Below are 26,741 nucleotides of genomic sequence, written 5' to 3'. Positions count from 1 at the left end.
AGTGATGTAGGTTCCTGTCATTTTCTGCGGTATTTTGTTTTGATGCAATTTAAGGTCTTTCCTATGCACTATTTTGGTTAGTCTTGCTAACACTCCTAGGTATATTTGTTTGTTAGTTTTTCATAGACGAGATTATTGCAGAGAAGCAAAGCAAACTCGCTTTGGTTATTGAATCAGTAAATTTTAAGGTTTGGAAGTAAAGACCTTTTATTCCACAAATCTTAAAAAAGCATTTTCATTTATTACTCAGCCTTTGTGTAGTAATTATAAGAAGTCTCCAGCTTCTAAGCTTAAAGCTCCTTCTTTCAATTAGTTTCTAAGTGTCATGTGTGTATATTCTAAACCACTAGAGGTCAGTGTTGTGTTGGTAAGCAGAGGTGTCTTTGAGTCTTGCGTTTTGAACTCTGAATTGATAGATGTCTTGGGAGCTGGGACTAGCATTCAACAATAAACTTTTACTTAATGGTGTGTATAGGATGCTTCGTAGGTTTTCTGACAGTTGACAGTGTTAATAGTGACGTCCTAGGTTCACAGTTCATATTAGTTAATGCCTGTGGCTATGTGTACAATCTCTACCTCTTTCTAGTAAATCTTTAATTTTAGGGGCCAGATCACATTCTCACACAGACTCCATTTGTTAATGGCTGCATTAGTGTAGTAAACTTGTATCTCAGTTTAGTCTATGTATGTTACGTGTCTAGATTGGGGATTCCTACAATGGGGATTCTTACTATGAAAATAAACATTTCTTAATTTCAGATTGTGTTTTCATGTCATCTTCACCTGAATGCCCAGCAGGCTTATGGTCTTCATCTTAGTGATTCTTTGCTTAGTCTATGATTTTCATGGTCTCTGTTCTGGAGGTTGCTCCACTATCTAGCCATTAAGTCCAGAATACTTTGAATTGTTCTCATTTCTTTTCCTTTCATGTTCAGCAAGCAAGTCAGCAAATCAATTGTCTGCTGTGTGTGCTGCTATCATACTTCAGTTCTCATCATTGTTGTTCGGGTTGTTACAATGATCTACGTTGCTTTTCCTGCTTTTAGTCTAGTTCCCCACAATTGACTGCCCTCTGTAGCTAGACGACTTGTCTGGATTGTAAAGCTGACCTTCTAATTTTCTGTTAACACTCCTTCACTGTTTCTCCCTTGCCTCTTCAGCATTGAAATTGCTTCACACAGTATCCAATACACATTCCATACATGTTTGATTGAAAGCAGAAATACAGAAAGTACCATTTGAGTTATATATAAGGGACACTGCTTTCTTTTTTCTTCCTTCCTTCCCTCCTTCCTTCTCTTACTCTCTTCCTCCTCCACTCTCTCCTCTCTTTCTGTTCTTGTTTTCCTTTTTTTATTTGTATTATTTTAAAGACTGGAACTTATGTATCCTAGCTGAGCCTTGAACTTACTATGGTCCTCTAACTTTCATCTTCTAAATGCTGGGATCACAGGTATACACCATCATGCCTGGCTATAGAAGGCTTTTTATAGGAAAAATTTGTTTGGGTTTTGGAGAAAATGTTGAATTTAGTCATATTATCAGGTCGAGAAATAATGTGAGCATAAAAGTGAAAATGTCCCTTTTGTCTGACCTAAGTGGTAGAGACTAGTGATATTTCTATTATGTGGAATGTAAGTAATTGGTTTTGGAGTTTGAACTTGTACTTCTATGCTCTTTACTCCTCTAATTCGCATATGCAGTGTAAAGGAGCATTGGTGGGGATAGTGGTGGAGGTGACGGGTTCCACTGTGTCGGAATCTAAGTGATACCAGAATATACTAACAATATTGGAAACTGGAGATGTGCTGCTGGGTCTTGAAGTGAGAGAGAACAAGAGTTGAGGAATTCTCAAGGAAGAATAGATATGAGATGATAAAGGAAATGTATATTACCCACCAAAAGAATCAGCAGGAAGAAAGCAAAGATACGTTGGTGCTAACATTTCACTGCTACTATGTGCTTTGTATTCCTTTCCTCATAGCCCAGGCTAATTCTCAGAAATTTGTTAGTTGGTGCTGCAGCAGTTCTGAGTATAAATGTTTTTAGTAAAACTACTTGGCATTTTAGGAAAGAGCTCTGAAGGTTCTGAGTAGAATTTTTTATAAACTTGAATGCCACATTTTCATGATGATCTGTGTTGTATTTATATGTATATTTTATCTTCACCACCTCCTCCTAGTCTCATATTTTGAAAGATGGTGATTTGAATGGACATCTATAATGCTAATATCTGAGCATTTATGTGATTGTTCCATGAAACTTTGTGTTTACATCTGGGCTACTTCCTACATGGCAGGTTACCTATGATGGAGCTTTTACAGATGTGGAGAAGCTGTGAACGCTTGGACCACAAGAACCAGCACTGTGACTTTCAATTACAACACAAAAACCTGTGACTTGTACTTAGGAGTTCACTCCTTCAACATAGTAACTGGCACAGACTGCCTTTTATTCTGACAAGTCAACAGGAAAACCATAGGTCAACAACAGCCATAATAACACCAAAAACAAAACAAAACAAACAAAAATAAAAAATTACTGAAAAATCTAAAGTTACTTGCTTAGGGTTACTTCCTTTTTCAATTTGTATAGTTTCAGGTTTAATGTCAGTATCTAATGTACTCCTCTGGATTGCTTCTGCGAAACTGGCAGTATTTGAATGTGAAAGCACATTAATTTGCTCGGGATATGATGTCAAGACATACTTATGGACAGCTTTGACTTCAGTGTTCTGAAAGAAGGTAGAGAAAGAAGGGAGCAAGTAGTCACTCTGCAACTGAAGATCTGCTCTTTGGAATAGAACTCCATGGGAGTTCCCCATTCCTTATGCCTCCTGAGTCATTGCTTGTAGTAATAAGGGGTGGCGGGGCTGTGTCCCCAGCACCCTGCCCACACGGCTAGCTTTACCCGAAATAATTACACAGACACTGTATTCATTTAAACACTGCTTTGGCCCATTCCTATCTAGCCTCTTCTAGGCTAATTCTCACATATTAATTTAGCCCATTTCTTATCATCTGTATAGCACCGGTCTTACTGGGAAGATTCTAGCCTAAGTCCATCCTGGGTTGGAGCTTCATAGCGTGTGTCTTCCCTGGAGCAGGTAGCATGGCATCTCTCTGATGCGTCTGCTCCGGAGAGGAGAGCTGTCGAGTCTGACCTCACTTCCTCTTCCTCCCAGCGTTTTGTTCTGTTTACTCCTCCCACCTATCTCCTAACCAATGAGAGCCAAGCAGCTTCTTTTATTTTAACCAATGACCTTCCTCCATCAATTGCTCCTTGGTGTGTAGTCTGCAGTAGATACAGTGCAGGAGGCTGTCTCATTGAGAGGTATAGAAAAAATACTGTACTTAATGAGATCATGAATGCATTTCTTTTGTATAGGCATAAATTGTGGGTGTCTGCTCTAGGTTTGTTACTGAAGCCATGGATTTAATGTAAGCGAACCCAGAATGTCATTGGATAATATGCAGAGAGACAAGTTTGTGCATTGATTTAAATCTCTGGAATGTAGATTCTTTTCATTTTGTTTTGATTGAAACTAGCCCACATAGTTCATGTTTTTCTGTCTTGTTATAGTTGTTTCATTTGACCAGTGCCTTAACTAACTTCTAATACTGAAGATTGCCCTGAATTCCTTAATCTCATACAGATTTAGTGACACTTATTTTCTCATAAACTAATTTCTACTTGGCATTAAGGAGGAATATATTGAATAGTTTATTGATTTTTAAGAAGTCACAAGATCAAATCTTGTAACTTGGCATGGTACAGAAAAGCAAAGTTCCATGGAATGTTTCTGGAACATTCTGAGTTTAAACAAACAAATTATCAAAGTTTCTTAAGAACAGTCATTTCCAGCTTTTTTCTTTCCTTTTCTTTTCTTCTTTCATGTGTGTGATATGTAAGTGTGTTCGCATGTTTCTGTGGAGGCCCTGTATTGGTGTTGGGTTTCTTCATTGATTACTCCCCACTGTATATGTTGAGTCTGAGTGTCTCACTTGAACCTAGAGCTTGCTGACTTGGCCAGTCTCATTATCCATATTGCTTCAGGGATCTCCTGTCTTTGCCTCTCAAGGATATTCAACATGCCTTGTGTCTGTTGATATGGCCACAAACCCCTTATTTTCGAATACACTTGCCCTTCTCTTGGGCTGTTGGTATAGTGAAAGATGAATGGTTCGAACTTTGGAGATCGCACTTTGAGCTTCTGTTGATGGAGGGAGGGCCTGCTTTTGGTCCTGGCTGCCTGGCTAGCATACACCCGAAATAACCACACAGAAATTGTATTAATTGAATTACTGCTTGGCCCATTATCTCTAGCATCTTAGTGGCTAACTCTCACATCTTAATTTAACCCATTTCTATTAATCTTTATCACCACGAGATCGTGGCTTACCGGGAAAGATTTAGCATGTCTGACCTGGCATCTCTATGTCAGCTCTCTCTGACCCTGCTTTCTTCCTCCCAGAATTCAGTTCTGTCTTTTCCACCTACCTAAGTTTTGCCCTATCACCAGGCCCAAAGCAATTTTTTTATTAACCAATGAAAGCAACACAAATACAGAACGACCTCCTACACCAAGCTTCTGCTAATTGCTCATTGGTGTTTTGACTTAGGGCAAACCCTTTTTGTTTTATAGCTTCAATTTTCTGAGAGTGGTTAAGGTCACTTGTAGCTACACTGTGGAGTTAGAGGTTTTATTGTTAACTCTGGATGGGACATTCTCTTTCTCTTTGGTTCTATTTAAAGTATACTGTCATTTTACTTAATTTTGTTAGGTTGAGGGTTTACTTTAATTCTGAAGAGGAAATCTTTTAAAGCCCCCCCCTCCATAGGCTGCATTTGCAAGTTCAGAATACTTCCTCAGAAAATATCAATTTAAGATAATTCATCGTCTTGATTATGTTTTACTGGTTTCATATAAAAATAACTGCTTTTTAAAAACTTTCCCCCTATTTAAGTTTATCACAGCTAATTCCAAGTTACTGTTCCATCTTGTGCTATCATTTCTGTATAGCCTTATCTATGTAAGAGATAACTACTAGGCATTTGTACTACATTTTTGTCTATGCAAGTGAAAGTGGGGTGTGTAGAGTTGTTATTTGTTGTTTAGCCAGTACTTAAAAAGGCCTATGATAATATCACCAAATTGTCTTGTTTTTTCTATGTTGACGTTGAAAAATAGATTAATACAGGATAACATCAGGTCAAAGGGATGTATATTAAATTGAAATTGGAGATTCAAACCTGGAATCCCAGTACCTGGGAGGAGGAGATGGGAGGATTAGGATTCAAGGCATCCTATGTGCCATAGCAAATTTGAAGCCAGCCTGGCTGCACAAGACCCTGTTTCAAATAACAACATGTATGCATTACTATGTTTAATTATACATTTTAATATACTTTTAAGTCTAAATATTTAGATATTAAAAAATCTTGTTTTTTTCCTACAAGATAATGTTTTTTTTTCCCAAAATTAGTTCATTGGAGTGTCAAGTTTTTTTTTTCATTCTTTGTTTCATTATTTCTTGTATTTTTCTTTTATCCTAGGCCCAACAGCAACGAAACCTGGATAACATTGTCTTGCAACAGCCTAGAATAGGTAGCAAGAGAAAATCTAAGAAAGATGTGTATACAATCTTTGATGCAGAGATGGAGAGCACAAGCCCAAAGTCTGAACAGGACTCAGGAATTCTGGATGTTGAAGACGAAGAAGATGATGAAGAGGTAAGTAATCTTCAGGTTGGGGAAATGAGGTATTTTTTCAGTTCAGTATTTTATGTCTGAAATGTGCTTATTCACATAATAGCTTTGTGACTTTTACAACATTAGCTGCAGCGTTAAAGTTAATTGAGCCCTGACTTAAAGAAATTGAGACCGCACAAAGGTATTTTACATCTTAAATGTAATAGTTTTTGAAAAAAATCATTATTTTTGATTCTCTACTGATAAGATTTTACCGATTCTCTCCATCAAGGAAGGAAAGCGAGTGTTGGCCTTATTTAGAGTCAGATAGTAAGTGGATTCCATTGAGTCTGAGACAGTGTCTTAAGAGCAACAAAAGATGTTACTTACTTTTTCTTTTCATTTTACTTATATTCATTCTATAAAATGATAACATTCTTTATGGCATTTTCGTAGAAGTCTATTCTATACTTTTTCTATACATTGTTCATACTCAGCCCCTCATTACCCTAGTTTGTTTCCTAACATCCTTCATTGGTGCCTTGTTTTTCCAAACAGGTCTCCTGCTAATTTTCATCTTACCTATATGTGTATGTTTTAAAGTCTGGGTTTTACATCTGAGAGAAAACATGCAGTTTGTGTGTGTGTGTGTGTGTGTGTGTGTGTGTACATACACATATGTACGCATACATATATATATTTGCATGCACGTATGTATGTATTTCCTAAATACAAACACCAACCTAACCCAGATTAAGTTTTGTTTGTTTGCATAGTGATTGGAAATATCAACTTTGGTGTCAGACTATTCAAGTCCTGGTCCAGTTTCATTTTACTTAAAAGTATTAACAGTTATTTTATCATCTACTCTGAAATGGCCCATGGCATGCACAAGGAACACTCACCTGTGCTCAATGTCTGTGTGTCTCTTTTCCATTATTTCTCTAGGTAAAACCAGGGACACTCTCTATTCAACACCGCTGTCCTCTCTTACACCAGCTTGTCTTTTTTGCTCTGCTTTCATCTCTGAACTGCTCAAGAATATGTCACTCTTTAGCTTTGTAATCTTAGGGAATTTGCTGTATTAGTATCTTAATCTGTCAAATAAAGATAGTAGTTCCTAATCTTCAGAGATATATAAGTATGTGGTACATAAAAAGTAGTCAGCAAATGCTAGCTTTTGTTCTGTTTTCATTACTTTTCCTTGTTGGTTCCCATTGTGGTCCACCATTATTATTCCTTATATACTTAAAAAATCAAGTTGGTCTGTTTAACCTGTTCTGAATGTAAAAATTAATAGCCAAGTCATCTACAAAATATTAGTGTTGAAGTTTGAATGTCTCGGGGACTATCTCACAAATACACAGGAATGCCGCATATAGCCCTATCAAGGAAGATGCGTTAGGCTGAAGTGTTTCAGTGGTTAAGAGTGCTTGCAGTTCTTGCAGAGCCTGAGTTTGGTTCCCAGCATCCACATGCAGTGGAGGTTCAGAGTGGGGTGGGTGGGTAGCTTGTTACGGCTGACTCTAATTTCAGCTCTCACACATGGGTATAAAGATGAGGTAACCCTTTTTAATGTTCTGGGTATTGATTAATGGAGTGAAATTTGCACTGTGGCTCATGGGAACAGAAACTAGTCACAATTTGTACTCTGAGAGAATATATACCCAGAAGAGATGACTGTAGGGTAAAGGCAGAGAATGAAATAGACACCCAGTTCTGATACATCAGCTGTCATTCCTCTGTATAAGGAGCCAGTCTTTGTCTAATCCACTGGCCTTCCCAAGGTCATACCTTTGAATCTGTGTGCAACGTCCTTTGCTTTAGCCAGCGAGGTCCAGAAAGAATGAAGAAGGTAGGGGGTGGTGGTGGTGAAATAAGTTGGCAGGAGTCTCATGGTGAAAGTATTAAAAGAATGTACTAAGAAGGTAATATTCTAAAATGACCCCACATCACTGTCAGACACCAGTCCACATTAGAGATTTGCTGATTGAGCTTTTACAATAAGAATTCAGCACTTCACTGTCTAATGGCACCCTATCTTAAAAAAAAAAAACTCCCTACCTTATATTTATTTACTTCTCAGTTTGAATCTTCTTCAAGTGCACATTCTTAATCTCAAACCTCATGTAGAGAATTATTTGTTTAGATGTCTCCAAACTGACTTCTTGGCATAGTTCTTGCATGTTGTGAATAAATTCTTCAGATAAGGTCTTTCATGACCTACTGTGACGTTCTGACCTTCATTCTTGTCATTCTTCAGCAGACCTCATTGAGAGCAGCATAGTTTTTGAAGTAACTGAATCTAAGAGCAGGGTGGCTGTGGCATCTTACAGGGCAAGTTCTTACTCTATTTATGATATATATTGTTTTGAGAATTTGATTCACTTAGAGTCTCTTCCTAGGAAGACGTGTGTATTCATGTGAAAAAGTAAGTTCAAGGATTTAGGAAGCTCATTTGACCCCAGGCATCAAGTTAAGAACCCCTCTTGAGGAATAGCTCTACTTGAACTTCTGTGTGCTTAGAACTCTCCTGGGAATCACATTAAGATGCAGGTAGTGATGAGCCTGGGAGAGCCTGTATTCATACCATGGTTCTATGTAAGGATATTGTCTGTGGGCTCTGGACATGCTTTGAATTATAAGGCTGGAGAGAACCCCAAGGAAGCTTTTAAAGTGCTGAGAAGTGCTTGAGTTTTGTTTTGACTTTTCTATTAAAATGCTTTAATATTTTTGTGACAATAAATTTAGTATTTAGTTGTATGCTTATATCTGCAATCTCAACATTTGGGAGATGAAGACATGGTAGATCAGGAATTCAAGGCGAACTTTAGCTATGTAGTGAGTTTGAGGCCAGCCTGGGCTATAGGTGGCTTTATCCAACAAAACAAAACTAAACAAAACAAAACCAAAAGAAACCCAAAAAACTAAATCCTAACTAACCAACTGAAATGAACAAACAAACAAACAGTAAATAAATGCACCAAATGGAAAAAAGGAAAATAATGTAAATGTCAGTGGGCTTAAAGGAGAAGTATATTTTACCTTTTAAAACTCTGACTTATAATACATTATGAAGATTTTAAACAACATTATATAGTTCTAATTTAATAAGTTTATATATTTTTTCTTGTGTGTGTTAGTGTATGTGCATATGTATGTGTACATATGTTTGTGTGTACATATGAAGCCAGAAGTTGCCAATGCGTGGCTTTTTTAGTTGCTTTCATCTATTTTTGGAGACAGTCTCTTGAGTGATCACTTATTCTTCTTTAGGTAGGCTGGCTGGCCAACAAGCCCCAGGGATCCTTTTGTCTCTGCCTCCCCATCACTAAGATTATAGGCATGCATTACTTTAGTACTTTAATGACTGAGCCTTCTCCCAACCTCTTTCCTATGCCTTTACTGAACACGTGTTTAATATATTTTTTTGTGTAAGTAATGACAACTTAAGGTGTTTACTATATCTTTGCCTAATGGTGCCTAATTAAAAATAATGGAATAACTTTAGTAGGAAAACTCAAACACCTACAACATAGCTATTCATATATGAAGCAGATAGTTAATAAATTGTTAAAGTTAATTTTCTAGAGATGATAAAAGCTGAATAGCTTGGGGAAGTGAAGAACGAAGCCTCAAATTTGTCATTGTGAATGAAATCCAGTATCCTTTTAAAACGAGCTTGTATAATCAGTCTCACTCTCCCCAGTTTATTGATCTGTGATGGAATTAGCCTATTATGACTGAGCAGGGTTGCAAAGAAAAGTATTTCCTAGTAACACTTCTTTGTGTGTGTGTGTTTTAATATTTTGGTGAAGCTAATTAATGGATAATAATCAAAATGTATTTTATTTAGCTAGTCATATCTGATATTTAGCCATCTTTTTAAAAATGGAATACTTTTAGTTAAATTGATTTTTGTGGAAATCTGTGATGTAGAGAGATTGCTTTGAACTCCAAAATAACAACACACAAACTGTATTCATATAAACACTGCTTGGCCCATTTCTATTAATGTGTGTAGCACCCCAAGGTGCGCTTACCAGGAAGATTCTAGCCTACGTCCATCCTGGGTTGGAGCTTCATTGCGTCTGCCTGGGAGAGGGGAGCATGGCATCTGAGCTCACTTCCTCTTCCTTCCAGCATTGTGTTCTGTTTACTCCACCCACCTATTTTCTAACCTATCCGGGCCAAGCAGTTTCTTTATTTTTTAACCAATGACCTTCCTCCATCAGATGTTAACACACGAATGCACCGAGTAATGACAACCAGTCATTAACTTTTCCAGCCCTGGAGGACAGAACTCAAAGGTGAAGTTTCAGTAGGTGCTTCTCCTGAGGCTTCTTTCTAACTTTTAGAAGCTCTTGAGCCGTGTCCTCACATTGCTCTTCTTTCTGTAGACTTGTTCCCATGTCTCTTGCCCTTTTCATAAGGATAGTGCTGTGACTCCCTAAACCTCATTTGCCTCTTAAAAGCCCTGTTTCCAAATATTCTTATTGGGAAATAGAGTTTCACATGGTGATTTGGGGAGAGACACACTGCAAAGTGTACAAATACATATCTAGGAAGTATAAGTTCTATTAGCTTTGTGCTTTTTATACAGAAAAATTATACAAATTTATTCTTTTTTCTTCTTTTAAAAATAATGATACTTTACTGGGTAATACTGTTACATGCTTTTAATCACAGTGCTTGAGAGACAGAGGCAGGTAGATCTCTCTGAGTCCAAGGCCAGCCTGGTATACAGAGCAAGTTCCAGGACAGCTAGAACTGTTAACACAGAGAAACCATTCTCAAAAAAATGATGATGATGATGATGATGATGATGATGATAATGATGGTACTTCAGTGTTAACAGGTTTACTGTAAAATACACAGTTGAGAGGAAGGTTGCAGAAAATAGGCATCATTTCTCAGTAAGTAAGTTAGAGTGAAATACAGGACACTTTATGTTCAGATCAGCAGCCATGAACTAGTTTTTGGCCTACACAGAGCTTTAAAAGTGTTTAAATTAATAAATGTGTTAACTCACTGTTGACAAAATATCTTGATCAACAGTTTATAAGGATGCAGTTTATTACTTTGGGACCTGTGACGTGGTGGTACATAATAGGAGGTAACATGTGATAGATCACATCAGCTCCTCATCAGAGAGAGGGAGCAAGAGGGAACAAGGGTAGATAGAGTGCACATGAATTCAAGAGGCCTGGGTCTTTAATATTTACTGCAGAGGCATGTCTCTAGTGACTAACATCCTTCTATGTCTGAAAGCCCACCTGCTATCTTCTAACAGTGCTGTCAGCGGTGCCGAAGTCTAAAGAGCATACAGGTTTTTGATGAACATAAAAGGTCTGTATCATAGCAATTGGCACATTTAAATTAAAAATTTAAAAAATGCTTTTATTGGGTTGGAGAGATGGCTCAGAAATTAAGAGCACCTGTCCTTAAAGACCATGGCAACCCAAACCTTTCTGTAGCTCTTGTTTCGGATGATCTGATGCTCTCTTCTAGCTTCCTTAGGCACTGCATGCATGTGGTGCACAGTTGCATATGCAGGCAAACACCTATGTTCATAAAATAAAAATAAATATACCATTTAAAAGAATAATATTTTCTTTGGACAGTGGTGTGATCTTTAATTCCAGCTCTTGGGAGAAGGAGGCAGGAGAATCTTTGTGAGTTTGAGGACAGCCTGGTCTACAGAACAAGTTCTAGGACTGCCAGAGTTATTACACAGGGAAACCCTGTCTCCAAAAGCAACAACAAACAAAATAAAACAAAATTATTTTTTCTTTTGAGAATTTCATAAATATATCTTGATCCATATTATCTATCCCCCTACTCCTCTCAGATTGTCCCCCATCTCCCTGTCCAGCCAACTTCATGTTTTTTCTCTCTCTTAAACAAAACAAAACAAAACAAAACAAAACAAAACAAAATGAACAAATAAACAAAAACTCATGGAGTCCAATTTGGACTGGCTGACTACTCTTGAGCAGGGGCAGTTGTCACTTTTAGAGAAGGAGTTCTTTTTGAGGCAGGGAACTCACTCTGTAGAGCAGGCTGTCCTTGAATTCAGAGATCTGCTTGTTTCTACCTCTAGAGTGCTGCAATTAAAGGCATGCATCGCCACTGCCTGGCTTCAGCTGTTACTTTTTTTTATTAAAAACAAACTGTCTTCTTCTTCTTCTTCTTCTTCTTCTTCTTCTTCTTCTTCTTCTTCTTCTTCTTCTTCTTCTTATTATTATTATTATTATTATTATTATTATTATTATTATTGGCTGGAGAGATGGCTCAGTGGTTAAGAGCACTTGCCTGCTCTTCCAAAGGTCCTGAGTTCAATTCCCAGCAACCACATGGTGGCTCACAACCATCTGTAATGAGATATGGTGCCCTCTTCTGGCATGCAGGGATACATGCAGACAGAATACTGACAATACTGTACACATAATAAATAAATAAATAAATAAATCTTTAAATTTTTTTTCCACCTCCTCCCTTCCTTCCATTTCCCTCTCCTATTCCCCCACTTCCTCTCCCCCTCCCTCTCCAGTCCAAAGAGCAGTCATGGTTCCCTGCCCTGTGGGAAGTCCAAGGTCCTCCCCCCTCCATCCAGGTCTAGGAAGGTGAGCATCCAAACAGTTTGGGCTCCCACAAAGCCAGTACATGCAGTAGGATCAAAACCTAGTGCCATTGTCCTTGGCTTCTCAGTCAGCACTCATTGTCCGCCATGTTCAGAGAGTCCGGTTTGATCACTTGCTCCATCAGTCCCATTTCAGCTGGCTTTGGTGAGCTCCCATCAGATCAGCCCCAACATCTCAGTGGGTAGGTGCACCCCTTGCAGTCCCGACTTCCTTGTTCATGTTCTCTCTCCTGCTCCTCATTTGGACCTTGGGAGCTCAGTCTAGTGCTCCAATGTAGGTCTCTAGCTCTATCTCCATCCATTGCCAGATGAAGGGTCTATGGTGATATGCAAGATATTCATTAGTATGGCTATAGGATAGGGCCATTTCAGGCTCCCTCTCTTCAGCTGCCCAAGGAACTAGCTAGGGACATCTCCTTGGACACCTGGGAACGCCTCTAGAGTCTCGTGCGAAGCCTAAAATGGCTCCCTTAATTAAGATATATACTTCCCTGCTCCCATATCTACCCTTCCTCCATCCCAAACCTCCCATTTCCCCAAGTTCTCCCAATCCTCCAATTCTCACTTTTCTCTTCCCATCTTCCCTTACCCCCACCCCACCCCCACCCCCAAGCTCCCAATTTTTGCCTGGCAATCTTGCGTACTTCCAATATCCAGGAGGATAACTATATGTTTTTCTTTGGGTTCACCTTCTTATGCAGCTTCTCTAGGATCATGAATTATAGGCTCAATGTCCTCTATTTATGGCTAGAATCCACTATGAGTGAGTACATACCATATTCATCTTTTTGGGTCTGGGTTACCTCACTCAGGATAGTGTTTTCTATTTCCATCCATTTGCATGCAAAATTCAAGATGTCATTGTTTTTTTATCGCTGAGTAGTAGTCTAATGCATATATATTCCACATTTTCTTTATTCATTCTTCCATTGAGGGGCATCTAGGTTGTTTCCAGGTTTTGGCTATTACAAATAATGCTGCTATGAACATAGTTGAACAAATGCTTTTGTAGTATGGTAGGGCATCTCTTGGGTATATTCCCAAGAGCGGTATTGCTGGATCCTGGGGTAGGTTGATCCTGAATTTCTTGAGAAACCGCCGCACTGATTTCCAAAGTGGTTGCACAAGTTTGCATTCCCACCAGCAATGGATGAGTGTTCCCCTTATTCCACATTCGCTCCAGCAAAGGCTATCATTGGTGTTTTTGATTTTAGCCTTCTGACAGGTGATGGAGGAAGGTCATTGGATAATAAAGAAACTGCCTTGGCCCATTTCTAGAGGAAGGTCATTGGATAATAAAGAAATTGCCTTGGCCCATTTGATAGGCCAGCCCTTAGTTGGGTGGAGTAGACAGAATAGAATGCTGGGAAGAAGGGAAGTGAGGTCAGAGATGCCATGCTCCCCTCTCCCTGGCAGACACGATGAAGCAAGCCGCCAGGTCAGACATGCTGAATCTTTCCCGGTAAGCGCACCTTGGGGTGCTACACACATTAATAGAAAAGGGCCAGGCAGTGTTTAAAAGAATACAGTTTGTGAAAAAAAAATACAGTTTGTGTGTTGTTATTTCCGGGCCTAAGCTAGCCAGGCATCTGGGAGCTGGGTGGCAGGAACGCAGCCCACAGCTCCCTCAACAGACAGGTGTAAAATGGTATCTAAAAGTTGTTTTGATTTGCATTTCCCTAATCGCTAAGGAGGTTGAGCATGACCTTAAGTGTCTTTTGGCCATTTGAACTTCTTCAGTTGAGATTTCTCTGTTCAGTTCAGTGCCCCATTTTTTTAATTGGGTTAATTAGCATTTTAAAGTCTAGTTTCTTGAGTTCTTTATATATTTTGGAGATTAGACCTTTGTCCTTTGCGGGGTTGTTGAAGATCTTCTCCCAGTCAGTAGGTTGCCTTTTTAAAAAAAATATTTATTTATTTATTTATTTATTATGTATACAATATTCTGTCTGTGTGTATGTCTGCAGGCCAGAAGAGGGCACCAGACCTCATTACAGATGGTTGTGAGCCACCATGTGGTTGCTGGGAATTGAACTCAGGACCTTTGGAAGAGCAGGCAATGCTCTTAACCACTGAGCCATCTCTCCAGCCCAGTAGGTTGCCTTTTTGTCTTAATGACAGTGTTCTTTGCTTTACAGAAGCTTCTCAGTTTTAGTAGGTCCCATTTATTCAATGTTGCCCTTATTGTACTGGGATTATACGTAGGAAGTGGTCTCCTGTGCCCATGTGTTTTTTTTTTTTTTTGGTTTTTGTTTTTTTTTGTTTTTTTTTTTTTTGGTTTTTCGAGACCGGGTTTCTCTGTGGTTTTGGAGCCTGTCCTGGAACTAGCTCTTGTAGACCAGGCTGGTCTCGAACTCACAGAGATCCGCCTGCCTCTGCCTCCCGAGTGCTGGGATTAAAGGCGTGTGCCACCACCGCCCGGCTCGTGCCCATGTGTTGTAGACTACTTCCCACTTTCTCTTTTATCAGGTTCAGTGTGTTCAGATTAATATTGAGGTCTTTAATCCATTTGGACTTTAGTTTTGTGCATGGTGATAGATATGGATCTATTTTCATTCTTCTACAGGTTGACATCCAGTTATGCCAGCGCCATTTGTTAAAGATGCTTTCTTTCTTCTATTGTATACTTTTAGCTCCTTTGTTGAAAGTCAGGTGTTCATAGGATTGTGGGTTAATATCTGGGTCTTTTATTCGGTTCCATTGGTCGACTTTCCTGTTTTTATGCCAACACCAAGCTGTTTTTAATACTGTAGCTCTGTAATAGAGTTTGAAGTCAGGGATGGTAATGCCTCCAGACAATTCTTTATTGTATAAGATTGTTTTGGCTATCCTGGGTTTTTTGTTTTTCCATATAAAGTTGATTATTGTCTTCTCCAGATCTGTGAAGAATTTTGATGGGAGTTTGATGGGGATTGCATTGAATCTATAGGTTGCTTTTGGTAGAATTGCCATTTTTACTATGTTGATCCTCCCAATCCAAGAGCAGGGGAGATCCTTCCATTTTCTGGTGTCTGCTTCAATTTCTTTCTTCAATGCCTTAAAGTTCTTTTCAAATAGATCTTTCACTTCCTTGGTTAGAGTTACCCCAAGATACTTTATGCTGTTTGTGGCTATTGTAAAAGGTGAAGTTTCTCTGAATTCCCTCTCCGCTTCTCTATCCTTTGTGTATTGGAGGGCTACTGATTTTTTTGAGTTGATCTTGTAACCTGCCACATCACTGAAGTTATTTATCAGCTGTAGGAGTTCTTTGGTATAGTTTTTGGGGTCACTAATGTACACTATCATATCATCTGCAAATACCGAAAGTTTGACTTCTTCCTTTCCGAATTGAATCCCCTTGATCTCCTTATGTTGTCTTATTGCTATTGCTAGAACCTATATTCCTTAATGTGTTTCACATAATAGAATCAGAAGAGTCATTGCCAAACTCTTTTTATGAAGCTACAGTCACCCTGATTCCAAAACCACACAAAGACCCAACCAAGAAAGAGAATTACAGACCAATCTCACTCATGAACATCGATGCAAAAAATCTCAGTGAAATTCTGGCAAGCAAAATCCAAGAACACATTAAAAAAATTATACATTATGACCAAGTAGGCTTCATCCCAGAGATGCAGGGCTGGTTCAACATATGAAAATCTATCAGTGTAATCCATCATATAAATAAACTGAAAGAATAAAACCATATTATCATTTCATTAGATGCTGAAAGAGCATTTGACAAACCCTTTATGATAAAGGTTTTGGAGAGGTTAGGGATACAAGGATCATACCTAAATATAATAAAAGCAATATATAGCAAGCCAACAGCTAATATCAAATTAAATGGAGAGAAACTCAAAGCCATTCCACTAAAATCAGAAAGAAGACAAGGCTGTCCATGCTCACCATATCTCTTCAGCTGTTACTTTTTAAGTTAATTGAATTTACAAAAAAATTCTGACTTTTCTGAGTCTCTTACTCATCATAGGAATTATTAGACTTACTCTCAGCAACAAGGTTGCAGAGCCCCTTGGGAACTGCCCATGAGCAGTCGTCATTTCTTACCTGTATTCTCTTTCTGAGGAAAGTATCATATTGCCTTTATTGGAGCTCCTTCCAAACAGTGGCACCAATGATGAATGTGAGGGCCACATAATAGAAGAAAAGATGAGAACATGGTAGTTTATCATACTCATTAACAGCCCTCGGTATTTCTCTTGTGGTATGTTTTGGTGAGTAGAGTACAATGTGAAATGATGGCCTTCTTCATGTATTTCCAATATTATATAGTCTTACATAGTTAAAAGTAAAGTGGGTATTTGTACATAAACAGATAGCAAAAGGAAAGTTTATAAGGTTGAAAACTTTAGAGCATGTTTTAAATAATTTATTTTTTGTTTATTTACATTCTTTCTGAGGCATCATTTAGGAAATATGATCGGAATAGTATAAAGGTCCTGTTACCTTGAAGTTATTTGCCTCAATTACAAACTTTTGCCTATCTTTTCAGGTCTTCTAGAAGCTCTCCTTTGTATTTCATTGTTTACTAACCCCCGCTAAGAGGCAAAAAACCTTAATCATGGAATATACTTTTGTTACCCCCCTTCATGTCTAAAATATACTATTCTACTTTTCACAGACGAACCAGTCTGATTGTATAGATTTCTTTTTATTTTTCAGAGTTTCAGACCTTTAGAGAAAACCCATGTGCATACTGATCACCTAAACCGTCCACTTTCTAAAGTGTGCTGCTTGTCTTTTCTCTGTTAAAGCTTATTGAAATAGTGGGCATGCACATTATTTTCTTCTCCCTGAACTGAGCAGAAAATGGCTTCATTGTATTTGATGTGTTTTTTGAGCATAACATTTCTTGCAGTACATTGGCCATGTTCTTCAGCTTTGGACAGTAATGTCACTGAATAAGCAACTCATATGCAAATCCCCCATTTGTTTCAATCATGCCCTGCATCACAGATTATTTTTACATTTCCCCTATTTTTCAGTCACACATTCCATTTAATTTTTATGTGGGTTTAGTCTGTCTAAAGGTATTTTAGGGTACTTCTAGTCTTAGTAGTTTAAGGTTTTGAGTATAAACCTGGTTCAAAAGGCAAAATTACATGAGAGGATATATTGAGTGAAATCCAATTTCTATCTCTATTCTTTGTCCACTTCTGCGTAATCTTTACAATATCAACATTATTAGTTTGTCTATGTTTTTTTAAATTATTTCTAATGCTGTGTAGCATAATACATAAATATTATCTCATTTCAAAATGTAACCTGAAAGTTACTCCATGCTGGTTCATGGAAACCATTCTCATTCTGTCTTCATTGTTGGATAGGCAGGGCTCCTTTTTGGATGTAGTTTAGTTCAGTTCAGTAAGTCAGTTCACAAATGGGCACATAATTTCTAACATTTTCTTGTAAAACTTTGTTTCAACTTCACAGTTATTACATTAGGTATATTTTTAAACAGTACAGCAGCAACAGTACTGGCAAGGATGTCCTGTGGTGCATCTGTCAGTCTGAGACACTCCTGTGAAGATGTAAAATGGGGCGGTCATTGTGGAAGACACTGCACAATTATCCTAAAGTTTTCATACCATTATTGTCTGGTCTGGTGTCCTCCCGAAGGTATGATTCTCCATACATCTATTTCCTGTTTGCTTAATAGAGAATTTTAAAATCTTCTCATTGTTTTTTTTATCTTAACAGGAAGAATGACATTTTGATATAGTTTTCATTTTTAGCCCCGGAGCTGTGGATGATCGTTGACTTATTCCTGTCTTGCTCATTTTGACAATGATTTTCTATTCTTTTATTATTAAATTTATTTTTTTAAACAGTCTTTTCTCATTTTGCATACCTATCCCATTTTTCACTCCCTCATCTCATCCTGCTCCCCACAACTTACCCCCTACCTCAGGTCCCCATCCACTCTTCAGAGAGGGTAAGGCTTCCTTCCCAAGGGGGTCAGCAAAGTCTAAAACATCACTTTGAGGCAGCACAGATTCTCCCTCTATACCTAGGCTGAGCAAGGTATCCCTCCAAAAAGAATGGGCTCCAAAACGCCAGTTCAAACACTAGGGATAAATCCTAGTCCTACTGCAGTGATCCCACAGACTGCCCATCCACACAACGGTTACCCACATTCAGTGGGCCTAGTTCGGTTGTGTGCAGTGTGCCCTTCTCTCAGTTTAGTGTTCCTGAGCTCTCACTAGCCCAGGTCAGCTGTCTCTGTGGGTATCCCCATCATGATCATGAACCCTTTGCTCGTATTATTGCTCCTCCCTCTCTTGGACTGGTCTTCAGGAACTCGACCCAGTGCTTCGCTCTGGATCTCTGCATCTGCTTCCCTCAGTTGTTGGATGAAGGTTCTATGATGAAAATTAAGGTAGTCATCAATCTGGTTACAGGGGAAGGCCAGTTCAGGCACCCTCTCCACTATTGCTTAGGTTCTTATTTGGGGTCATTGTTGTAGATTCCTGGGAATTTCCCTGGTGTCATGTTCACGCTAGCCCCGTAATGACTCCCTCAATCAAAATATCTCTTTCCTTGCTCTCCCTCTCAGTCCTTCCCACATCTCAACCAATTTGTTGTCTCATGTTCTCCTCCTCCCTCCCCTTCTCCCCTTTTCTTCTCCTTAACCACATATTCCCAATTTTCTAAGAAGATCTTGTCTAATTCTTCTTCCCAGGGGGATTCATGTATGTCTCTTAGGGTTCTCCATGTTCCCTAGCTTCTCTGGGATTGTGGACTGGTTTTCTTGTGCTTTACATCTAATATCCACTTATGAATGAGTACATACCATGGTTGTCTTTCTGGGTCTGGGTTACCTCGCTCAGGATGTTTTCTTCTAGTTCCATCCATTTGCATGCAAATTTCAAGATGTAATTTTTTTTAACCGCTGAGTAGTACTCCATTGTGTAAATGTAACTTTTTTATAAAAAAAAAAATCCGTTCTTTGGTTGAGGGACACCTAGTTTGTGTCCAGGTTCTGGCTATTAAAAATAATGCTGCTAGGAACACAGTTGAGCAAATGTCCTTGTGGTATGAGTGTATATGCCCAAAAGTGGTATTGCTGGGTATTAAGGTAGATTGATTCCCAATTTTCTGAGAAACTGCCATACTGATTTCCAAAGTGGCTGTACAAGTTCGCACTCCCACCAGCAATGGAAGAGTGTTCCCCTTACTCGTATTCTCTCCAGCATAAGCTGTCATCAGTGGTTTTGATCTTAGCCATTCTGACAGGTGTAAGATGGTATCTCATAGTTGTTTTGTTTTGTATTTCCCTGATGGTTAAGAGTGTTAGAGCAGTTCCTTAAGTATTTTTCAACCATTTGCAATTCTTCTGTTGAGTATTCTCTGTTTAGATCTGTACTCCAATTTTTTTTTATTGGATTGTTTGGTATTTTGATGTCTAGTTTCTTGATTTCTGTATATATTTTGGAAATCAGCCCTCTGTCTGATGTGGGATTAGTGAAGTTTTTCTCCCATTCTGTAAGCTGCCATTTTGTTTTATTGACTGTGTCCTTTGCCTTACAGAAGCTTCTTAGTTTCAGGAGGTCCCATTTATTAATTGTTGCTCTCAGTGTCTGGCTACTGTTGTTATGTTTAGGAAGTGGTCTCCTGTGCCCATGTGTTCAAGGCTACTTTCTACTTTCTCTTCAGTGAGGGTCAGTGTGGTTATATTTATGTTGAGGTCTTTGATTAATTTGGACTGGAGTTTTGTGCATTGGGATAGATAAGGATCTATTTGCATTCTTCTACATGTCAGTATCCAGTTATGCCAGCACCATTTGCTGAAGAGGTTTTCTTTTTTTCCAATGTATAATTTTAGCTTCTTTGTAAAAAATTAGGTGTTCATATTAATAACAGGGTTTTCAGTTAGATTCCATTGCTCTTTCAGACTGTTTTTATGCCAATACCAAGCTGTTGTCATTCCTATAGCTCTGTAGTAGAGCTTAAAGTCAGGGATTGTGATGCCTCCAGAGGTTCCTTTCTTGTACAGAATTGTTTTGACTATCCTGAATTTTTTGTTTTTCCATATGAAGAAATAGATCCATCGATGTCTGTGAAGACTTGTGTTGGGATTTTGATGGGGATTGTATTGAATCTGTAGATTGCTTTTGGTAAGATTGCAGTTTTTATTACGTTGATCCTGCCTATCCAAGGACATGGGAGATCTCTCCATTTTCTGATATCTTTTTCAGTTTCTTCAAAGACTGAAAGTTCTTGTCATACAGGTCTTTCATTTCTTTTGTTAGCATTATCCCAAGTTATTTTATGTTGTATGTGGCTATTGTGAAGGGTGATGTTTCTCTTATTTCTCTCTCAATCCTTCTATCATTTGTATATAGGAGAACTCCTGATTTTTTTGGAGTTGATTTTTGTATCCTGCCACATTACTGAAGGTGTTTATCAGCTGTAAGCATTCCCTGGTAGAATTTTTGGGGTCACTTATATATACTATCATATCATCTGCAAGTAGCAATTTTTTTTCCAGTTTGTGTCCCCTTGTTTCTTTTATGTATGCTGATGCTCTTGTATTTGGGGCATAGATATTCAGAATTGAACTTCGTCTTTATGGATTTTCTTGTGATTAGTATGAAGTATCCTTCATTCCTTTTGATTGATTTTACTTTGAAGTCTGTTTTGTTAGATATTAGGATAGATATACCTGCTTGTTTCTTAGTTTCATTTGATTGGAAAATCTTTTCCCAACCCTTTACTTTGAGATAATGTCTGTCTTTGAGGTGTGTTTCTTGTATGCAGTAGAAGAATGGATTCTATTTTTCTATTCATTCTGTCAACATGTGTCTTTTTATCGGTGAATTGAGCCCATTGATATTAAGATATATTAATAACCAGTGGTTGTTTATTTTCCTGTTATTTTTCGGTGGTAGTGTCCGTGTGTTTCCTTTCTTTTGGGTTCGCTGGTGTAAGATGTGGGATTTTCTGTTGCCTGTGTTTCCATGGATGCAGCAACTTCCTTGGGTTGAAGTTTTCCTCCTAGTACTTTCTCTATGATTGAATTTGTAGATAGGTATTGTTTAAAACTGGTTTTGTTGTGAAATACCTTATTTTCTCTGTCTGTGGTGATGGAAAGTTTTGTTGGGTATAGTAGTCTGGGCTTGCATCTGTGGTATCTCAGTATCTGTAGCACATCCATCTAAGACCTTCTGACTTTCAGAGCTCTATTTGAGAAGTTGGTGTAATTCTGATGGATCTACTTTTGTATGTTATTTGGCCTTTTTCCTTTGCAGCTTTTAATATTATTATTTTTTATTCTGAATGTTTAGCATTTTGGTTATTATATGGTGAGGAGTATTTTTTTTTTGGTCCAGTTTATTTGGTGTTCTGTCAGCTTCTTGCATCTTAATAAGGATATCTTTCTTTAGGTTGGGAAAGTTTTTTTTCTATGATTTGTTGAATATATTTTCTGTGCCTTTGATCTGGATGGAGTTCTTCTCCTTTTCTATCCCTATTATTATAAGGTATAGTTTTTTTCGTGCTATCCCAGATTTCCTGGATGTTTTGTGTTAAGGATTTGTTGGATTTAACATTTTCATTGACTGATGGATCTATTTCTTCGATCATATTTTCAACTCCTGAGTTTTTTCTTCCATCTCTTGTGTAATCTGTTGGTTATACTTGTATTTGTAGTTTCTGTTCATTTACTCAGATGTTCCATTCTAGAATTCTGTCAGTTTCTGTTTTCTCTATTGACTCTATTTCAGTTTTCAAGTCTTGAACTGTTTGCTTCACCTGTTTGTTTTTTTCTGATTTTCTTGGCTTTCTTTAAGAAATTTCTTCCAATTTTTTGTTTTCTTTTCTTCCATTTCTTTAAGGGAATTTTTCATTTCCTCGTTAAGGGTCTCTATCACCTTCATAAACGTTATATTTAAGGTCATTTCCTTCTGCTTCTTCTCGGTTAGGGTGTTCAGGTCTTTCTGTTGAAGAACAACTAGGTTCTGGTGGTGCCATATTACTCTTTATGGTGTTAAATGTGTTACACTGCCATCTGCCCATCTCTTCTTCCACTGGGTGCAGGTGGGACTTGTGTTTTATGGGGTCCGACCCCCTACAGTTGTTTAAGGTGGGACTTGTGGCTTAGGTGGTTGTTCTTCCTCCAGGTGTAGGCAGGTTTCTGCATCTAATGGACACTGATACGGTTCTGGGGCTCCTCCAGATGCTGACAGGGCCAAGGTTCTGGTGGTCAAAGATGTGGTGGGGAATGGTTACACATGTGAGGAGGCTGCTCCAGGGTCTCTGGGATTTAATGGGTGGGTGTGGGTCATGGGCTGTCCCTCCCAGGTCTAGGGCTAGAGAGCAGAGCCCTCTAACCTGGAACCCAGACAATCACCTCTCCAGAGGCAGTCTGGGCCAACGCTCCCATGGTAACAGATGCCTTCATTGACTTTTAGATTACAGAAATGACCCATGAAAGTATAGTCTCTCTTTCTTTTTTATTGTTGTGCCCTATCCTCTGTCCTCCCCGGCTTTCTGCTTTTTCCTCTTCTGGTCACTCAGTCTATGGTGTTTAGTCTCTCTTCATGAAATCTTACTTCCAAATGAATTCTATACTTCTTTTCTCTAAACTTGTGATGGCAAAGTAATTCAGAAAGCATCCTGGTTAAAAAAAAAAAAAAAAAAAAAGGATCCTGGTGAAAAATGTCTGCCAGGTATTTCTTGGCTTCCAAACTTAATATGGGCAGTTTCAATTGAATCTCTGAATACAGAAGCTGAGTCTCTCTAGCTAATCATTTATTGTTCACTCCCTGGTGAAAATGCATGGTACATTTTAATGATTTCAGATCCATCTAATGCTTAGAAATGAACCCCAGTTTCTGCATTTATTTGATAATACCAAGGAACTGCTTTGTGTGAAGTGGCACTTAGAAGGATTTTGAAAGTGGAAAATGGCCCAAATAATGAGTAATAAACATACCTAAATTCCTACAAGCCTCTATCATATTCTTTTTGTTCAAACTATTTTGTTCATCTATTTTGAAAGGCTTCTTAAGAGAAAAATAAGTGAGGAATATGTACAAGGGTGAGTGAGAGCAAGTTTTTGTGTATGTGTTTGTCCTATATGGCAAATGTGTGAACAGCAAGACTGGAGTGTTTCTTCTGTGTTTATAAGCAGTGTAGGAAAATCATAGTCTATTTCTTACTTTGGGGTGGAGGGAAGAAATTAACTCTCTCTGTGTTTTTCTTGTATAAGACTATGCTTATATAGCAACAAAGGAACATTTATCAGGTTAGATAAGTTTGTGTACAGATTTTTTTGTTGTTGTTGTTAGACAAGGTCTTGAAATGTAGTCTAGGCTGATTTCAAACTAAGGTCCTTCTGCCTGAGCCTCCTGGGCATGCTAGGACATCAACTTTAGCTAGCTTTCCTTAGTGAATCTTTTAAAACAAAGAAAGTAGACTCAGTCAGACTCTGTGGGAAAGGGAAGTTTAGCTTCTGCTTGTTGAAGCTGGAGTGGCATCACTTACTTTAAATCAGAAATTTTCTTTTATGTGTGATAGTGTCTCCTTATGCCTGAGGAGATGAATTTCCATCACTCATTCTCCATTCTCAGAGACCCCCTTTTTCCTGAAGCAAAGTTTGTCAAATAAGAGAAAGATCATATTTAAATCAGATCCTGGTGTTTCTCAAAAATTTTCATGATCAGAAATGTGAATTCTTTTCTTCCTAACTGTGGGATAGTCCAAGATTATTCTAAATCCTCAAATTTTCTTCAAGAAGTAGTGTCTATATAGATATAAGGTCATTTTCAGGTGCTATTTATCTCATTTATACTTGTACTTTTCTTAACCTGTATTCTCTTCTGTCCTTGAGTCACTTTTGTCCTCTACGAGTAGCTTCTGTGATGACTGCTGATGCACGTATCTTCTGTAAACGCCGGCTAACAAATATTCTATAGATGAAGACTGGAATGCATTGGCTTGCCTGAAACTGCTATTGTCTTTGTGAATGTGCAATGGGAATAGCGCACAGCACTAACATCCCTTTTAATAGCTACTATTTGTTTTGTTAAAAAAATGCCTGTGTTTCTTACTTTATATGATTTTCTCTAGGGCCACAAATTGTAGCTGTACCATCTAAAATTTTACCAGCCATGGCTTCTTGAGAAAATCCTGAGTTTTTGGCTGGTGGGAAGCATTCCATTTTACTCTTGGAACTGTTCAGACAATTAGGCAGTTGCTGTCCTTGGTGATGAAGTGATTTCATATGAATTCTTAACATTAGACACAAAGCAGGGATGTGCACTGTGTACTGTTTGTGGTCACTGCTGGTCTCTTCCTAGGTCTATTTGAACTTGTAGAAAAATATAGACTCCAGGGTCTTAATGTTTTGAGTTCCTGACTGCCAGGCAAAGGAAATGTTTAACTATTTTAATCATGTTGTTGTAGCCAAAGCAAGCCCTTATAAGAGGAAATGACAGCGTTCCACCACAAAGTTATCTCTTATCAGTTCCAGTCTATGTGGATAATGATTTGTCAAATTTGGACATGTGTAAAATGCAAGGGCTCCGTTATTTACTTTGGAAAGGAAAAATTAGATGAAGCTGATAAAAGAGTCATGGCTTTTGTTAGGAGACAGAAAACATTAGAGACAGTCATTGTTAGCTTAGGATGTGTCCTTGGGCCCCTCCCTGATGAAACCTAAGTCTGCTTGAGTCATTCTTTGCCATTTGAAGGGAGAGGAGGCAAAGGAGGGAATAAAATATGAAGCCTGCACTGCCAGAGCAGAATAAAGAACAGAATGTGGACCTTGAAGCAGACAGGTTGCTGCCGGTGTACCAGGGCAGCTGCTTTTGTCCCAGAACCCTCCACCTAGTGTTTTAAGATTTTGGAAACTACATTCCATCTTGCAGAAGGGTGACATTCCTTCACGCAGTGCTTGTTGCTTTTCTCCTCTTGCTTTCTGTAGATGTAAGTGATTCTTTTTCATTAGTAGAAGCAGAAAAAACACATCCAGCTCAAAGCAACATGAGTCAGTGCATACTTGTCATGCCTCTGTCCTCTCAGCACTCTCTGCTTCCTCACAGTGCTCACTCCTAGTGTGCTCTCAGAGGGGAGCAGGGAGGAAGAAGGGTTTCTAAATATTGGGCTGTTTGTGGAGGGAGGGAGAGTTGATGAGCTGGAGCCTCTTTTTGTTCCTTTAGTTTTTGCCTAGATCTTTTTGTGGTGCTTTCAAAGCAGACAGTAATGCTTGTACTCAGGAGAATTTATCTGTATGGTAGGTGTGGGGCATAGAAATAGTAGATCTAATACCTATTCATCAGGACACTGTAAATAGTCAGATGATAGTCTTGCTGCCAATGACAGGAAAGAACTTTTTCACCTCTCAAGATACACGTTTTAGAAAACATTAGTGGCGATAGACCAATTCTAATCTATTAGCAACAAAATGGCTTTCCTGGTTGCTAAGGGGCTATAAGCATATTTGTCACAGCTCCCTAGGGAAATGCCTCTTACTATTGATGCTTATTCTGTAAGGATGGCTCTGACAAGTCAATGGGCCAAGGTTCAGTCTTAGAAATGGCTTTCAGTGGTTTCCTTTTTGAGAGAAACCACTCTGTGGTTTTGGCTCTGTGACAAAAGTGAACCTAAATAAACAAACTATGTGAGGAACCTGTGAAACAAGGCTGTGGTTGAATTTGCTGGTCAAAATTAGGAAAAGTTCTCTATACCTTTTATACATATTAGTAACCACAGTTATTCTAAATAAATAATTTCATTTTCTGTATAGATTCTTTTTTACTCTATTTCCTTTGTCTTTTTCATGTGTATACATTTTTATGTAGTTTAAATACTATTTTAACTGGGGACATCGCCTTGGACTCCTGGGAGCCACTCTAGGTTCAAGTCTCTTGCCAACCCTAAGGTGGCTCCCTTAACTAAGAATTGTGCTTCCGTGCTCCCCTATCCATTCTTCCTTTATCCCAATCATCCTTTTTCCCCAAGTTCCCCCCATCCTCCCCTTCTCCCTTTTCTTTCCCCATCTCCCCTTACCCCCATCCCACCCCACCCCCAAGATCCCAATTTTCTCCCCGGCAATTTTGTCTACTTCCCATAGCCAAGAGGATAACTATATGTTTTTCCTTTGGTTCACCTTCTTACTTAGCTTCTTTAGGTTCACCAATTGTAGACTCCGTGACCCTTATTTATGGCTAGAAACCAATTATGAGTGAGTACATCCCATGTTCATCTTTTTGGGTCTGGGTTAAATCTTTAAAATTTTTTTCTTTTATTGTTGTGTTTTATATAGCTTTAAACTCTTGTTTTCTGGCAAGATAAATTTCCTTAAACCTTTCATGCTGCCTTCATATGGAGGGGATTGCTCGCTTGACATAAGAGCCCTCATGACACAGAGTCTTTTGGCTCCCACAGCAGCTATTTTGCC

The 26,741-nt window shown here is 38.5% G+C and overlaps 1 protein-coding gene across 3 annotated transcripts in view; it reads left to right on the top strand.

Moving 5' to 3' along the window:
- The window catches only part of LOC142856324 (exocyst complex component 6B), a 523,494-nt gene that overhangs the window by 182,432 nt on the left and 314,321 nt on the right, over nt 1–26,741 (top strand). For all 3 annotated transcript variants that reach the window (XM_075983673.1, XM_075983672.1, XM_075983674.1), the window contains exon 7: nt 5,557–5,733. In XM_075983673.1, the coding sequence (XP_075839788.1) occupies nt 5,557–5,733 (177 nt within the window). The remainder of the gene's footprint in view (nt 1–5,556; nt 5,734–26,741) is intronic.

This window comes from Microtus pennsylvanicus, chromosome 8, assembly GCF_037038515.1.
Source record: "Microtus pennsylvanicus isolate mMicPen1 chromosome 8, mMicPen1.hap1, whole genome shotgun sequence".
NCBI classification, from domain to species: Eukaryota; Metazoa; Chordata; class Mammalia; order Rodentia; family Cricetidae; genus Microtus; species Microtus pennsylvanicus.
This window is presented reverse-complemented; position numbering and strand designations above follow the sequence as displayed.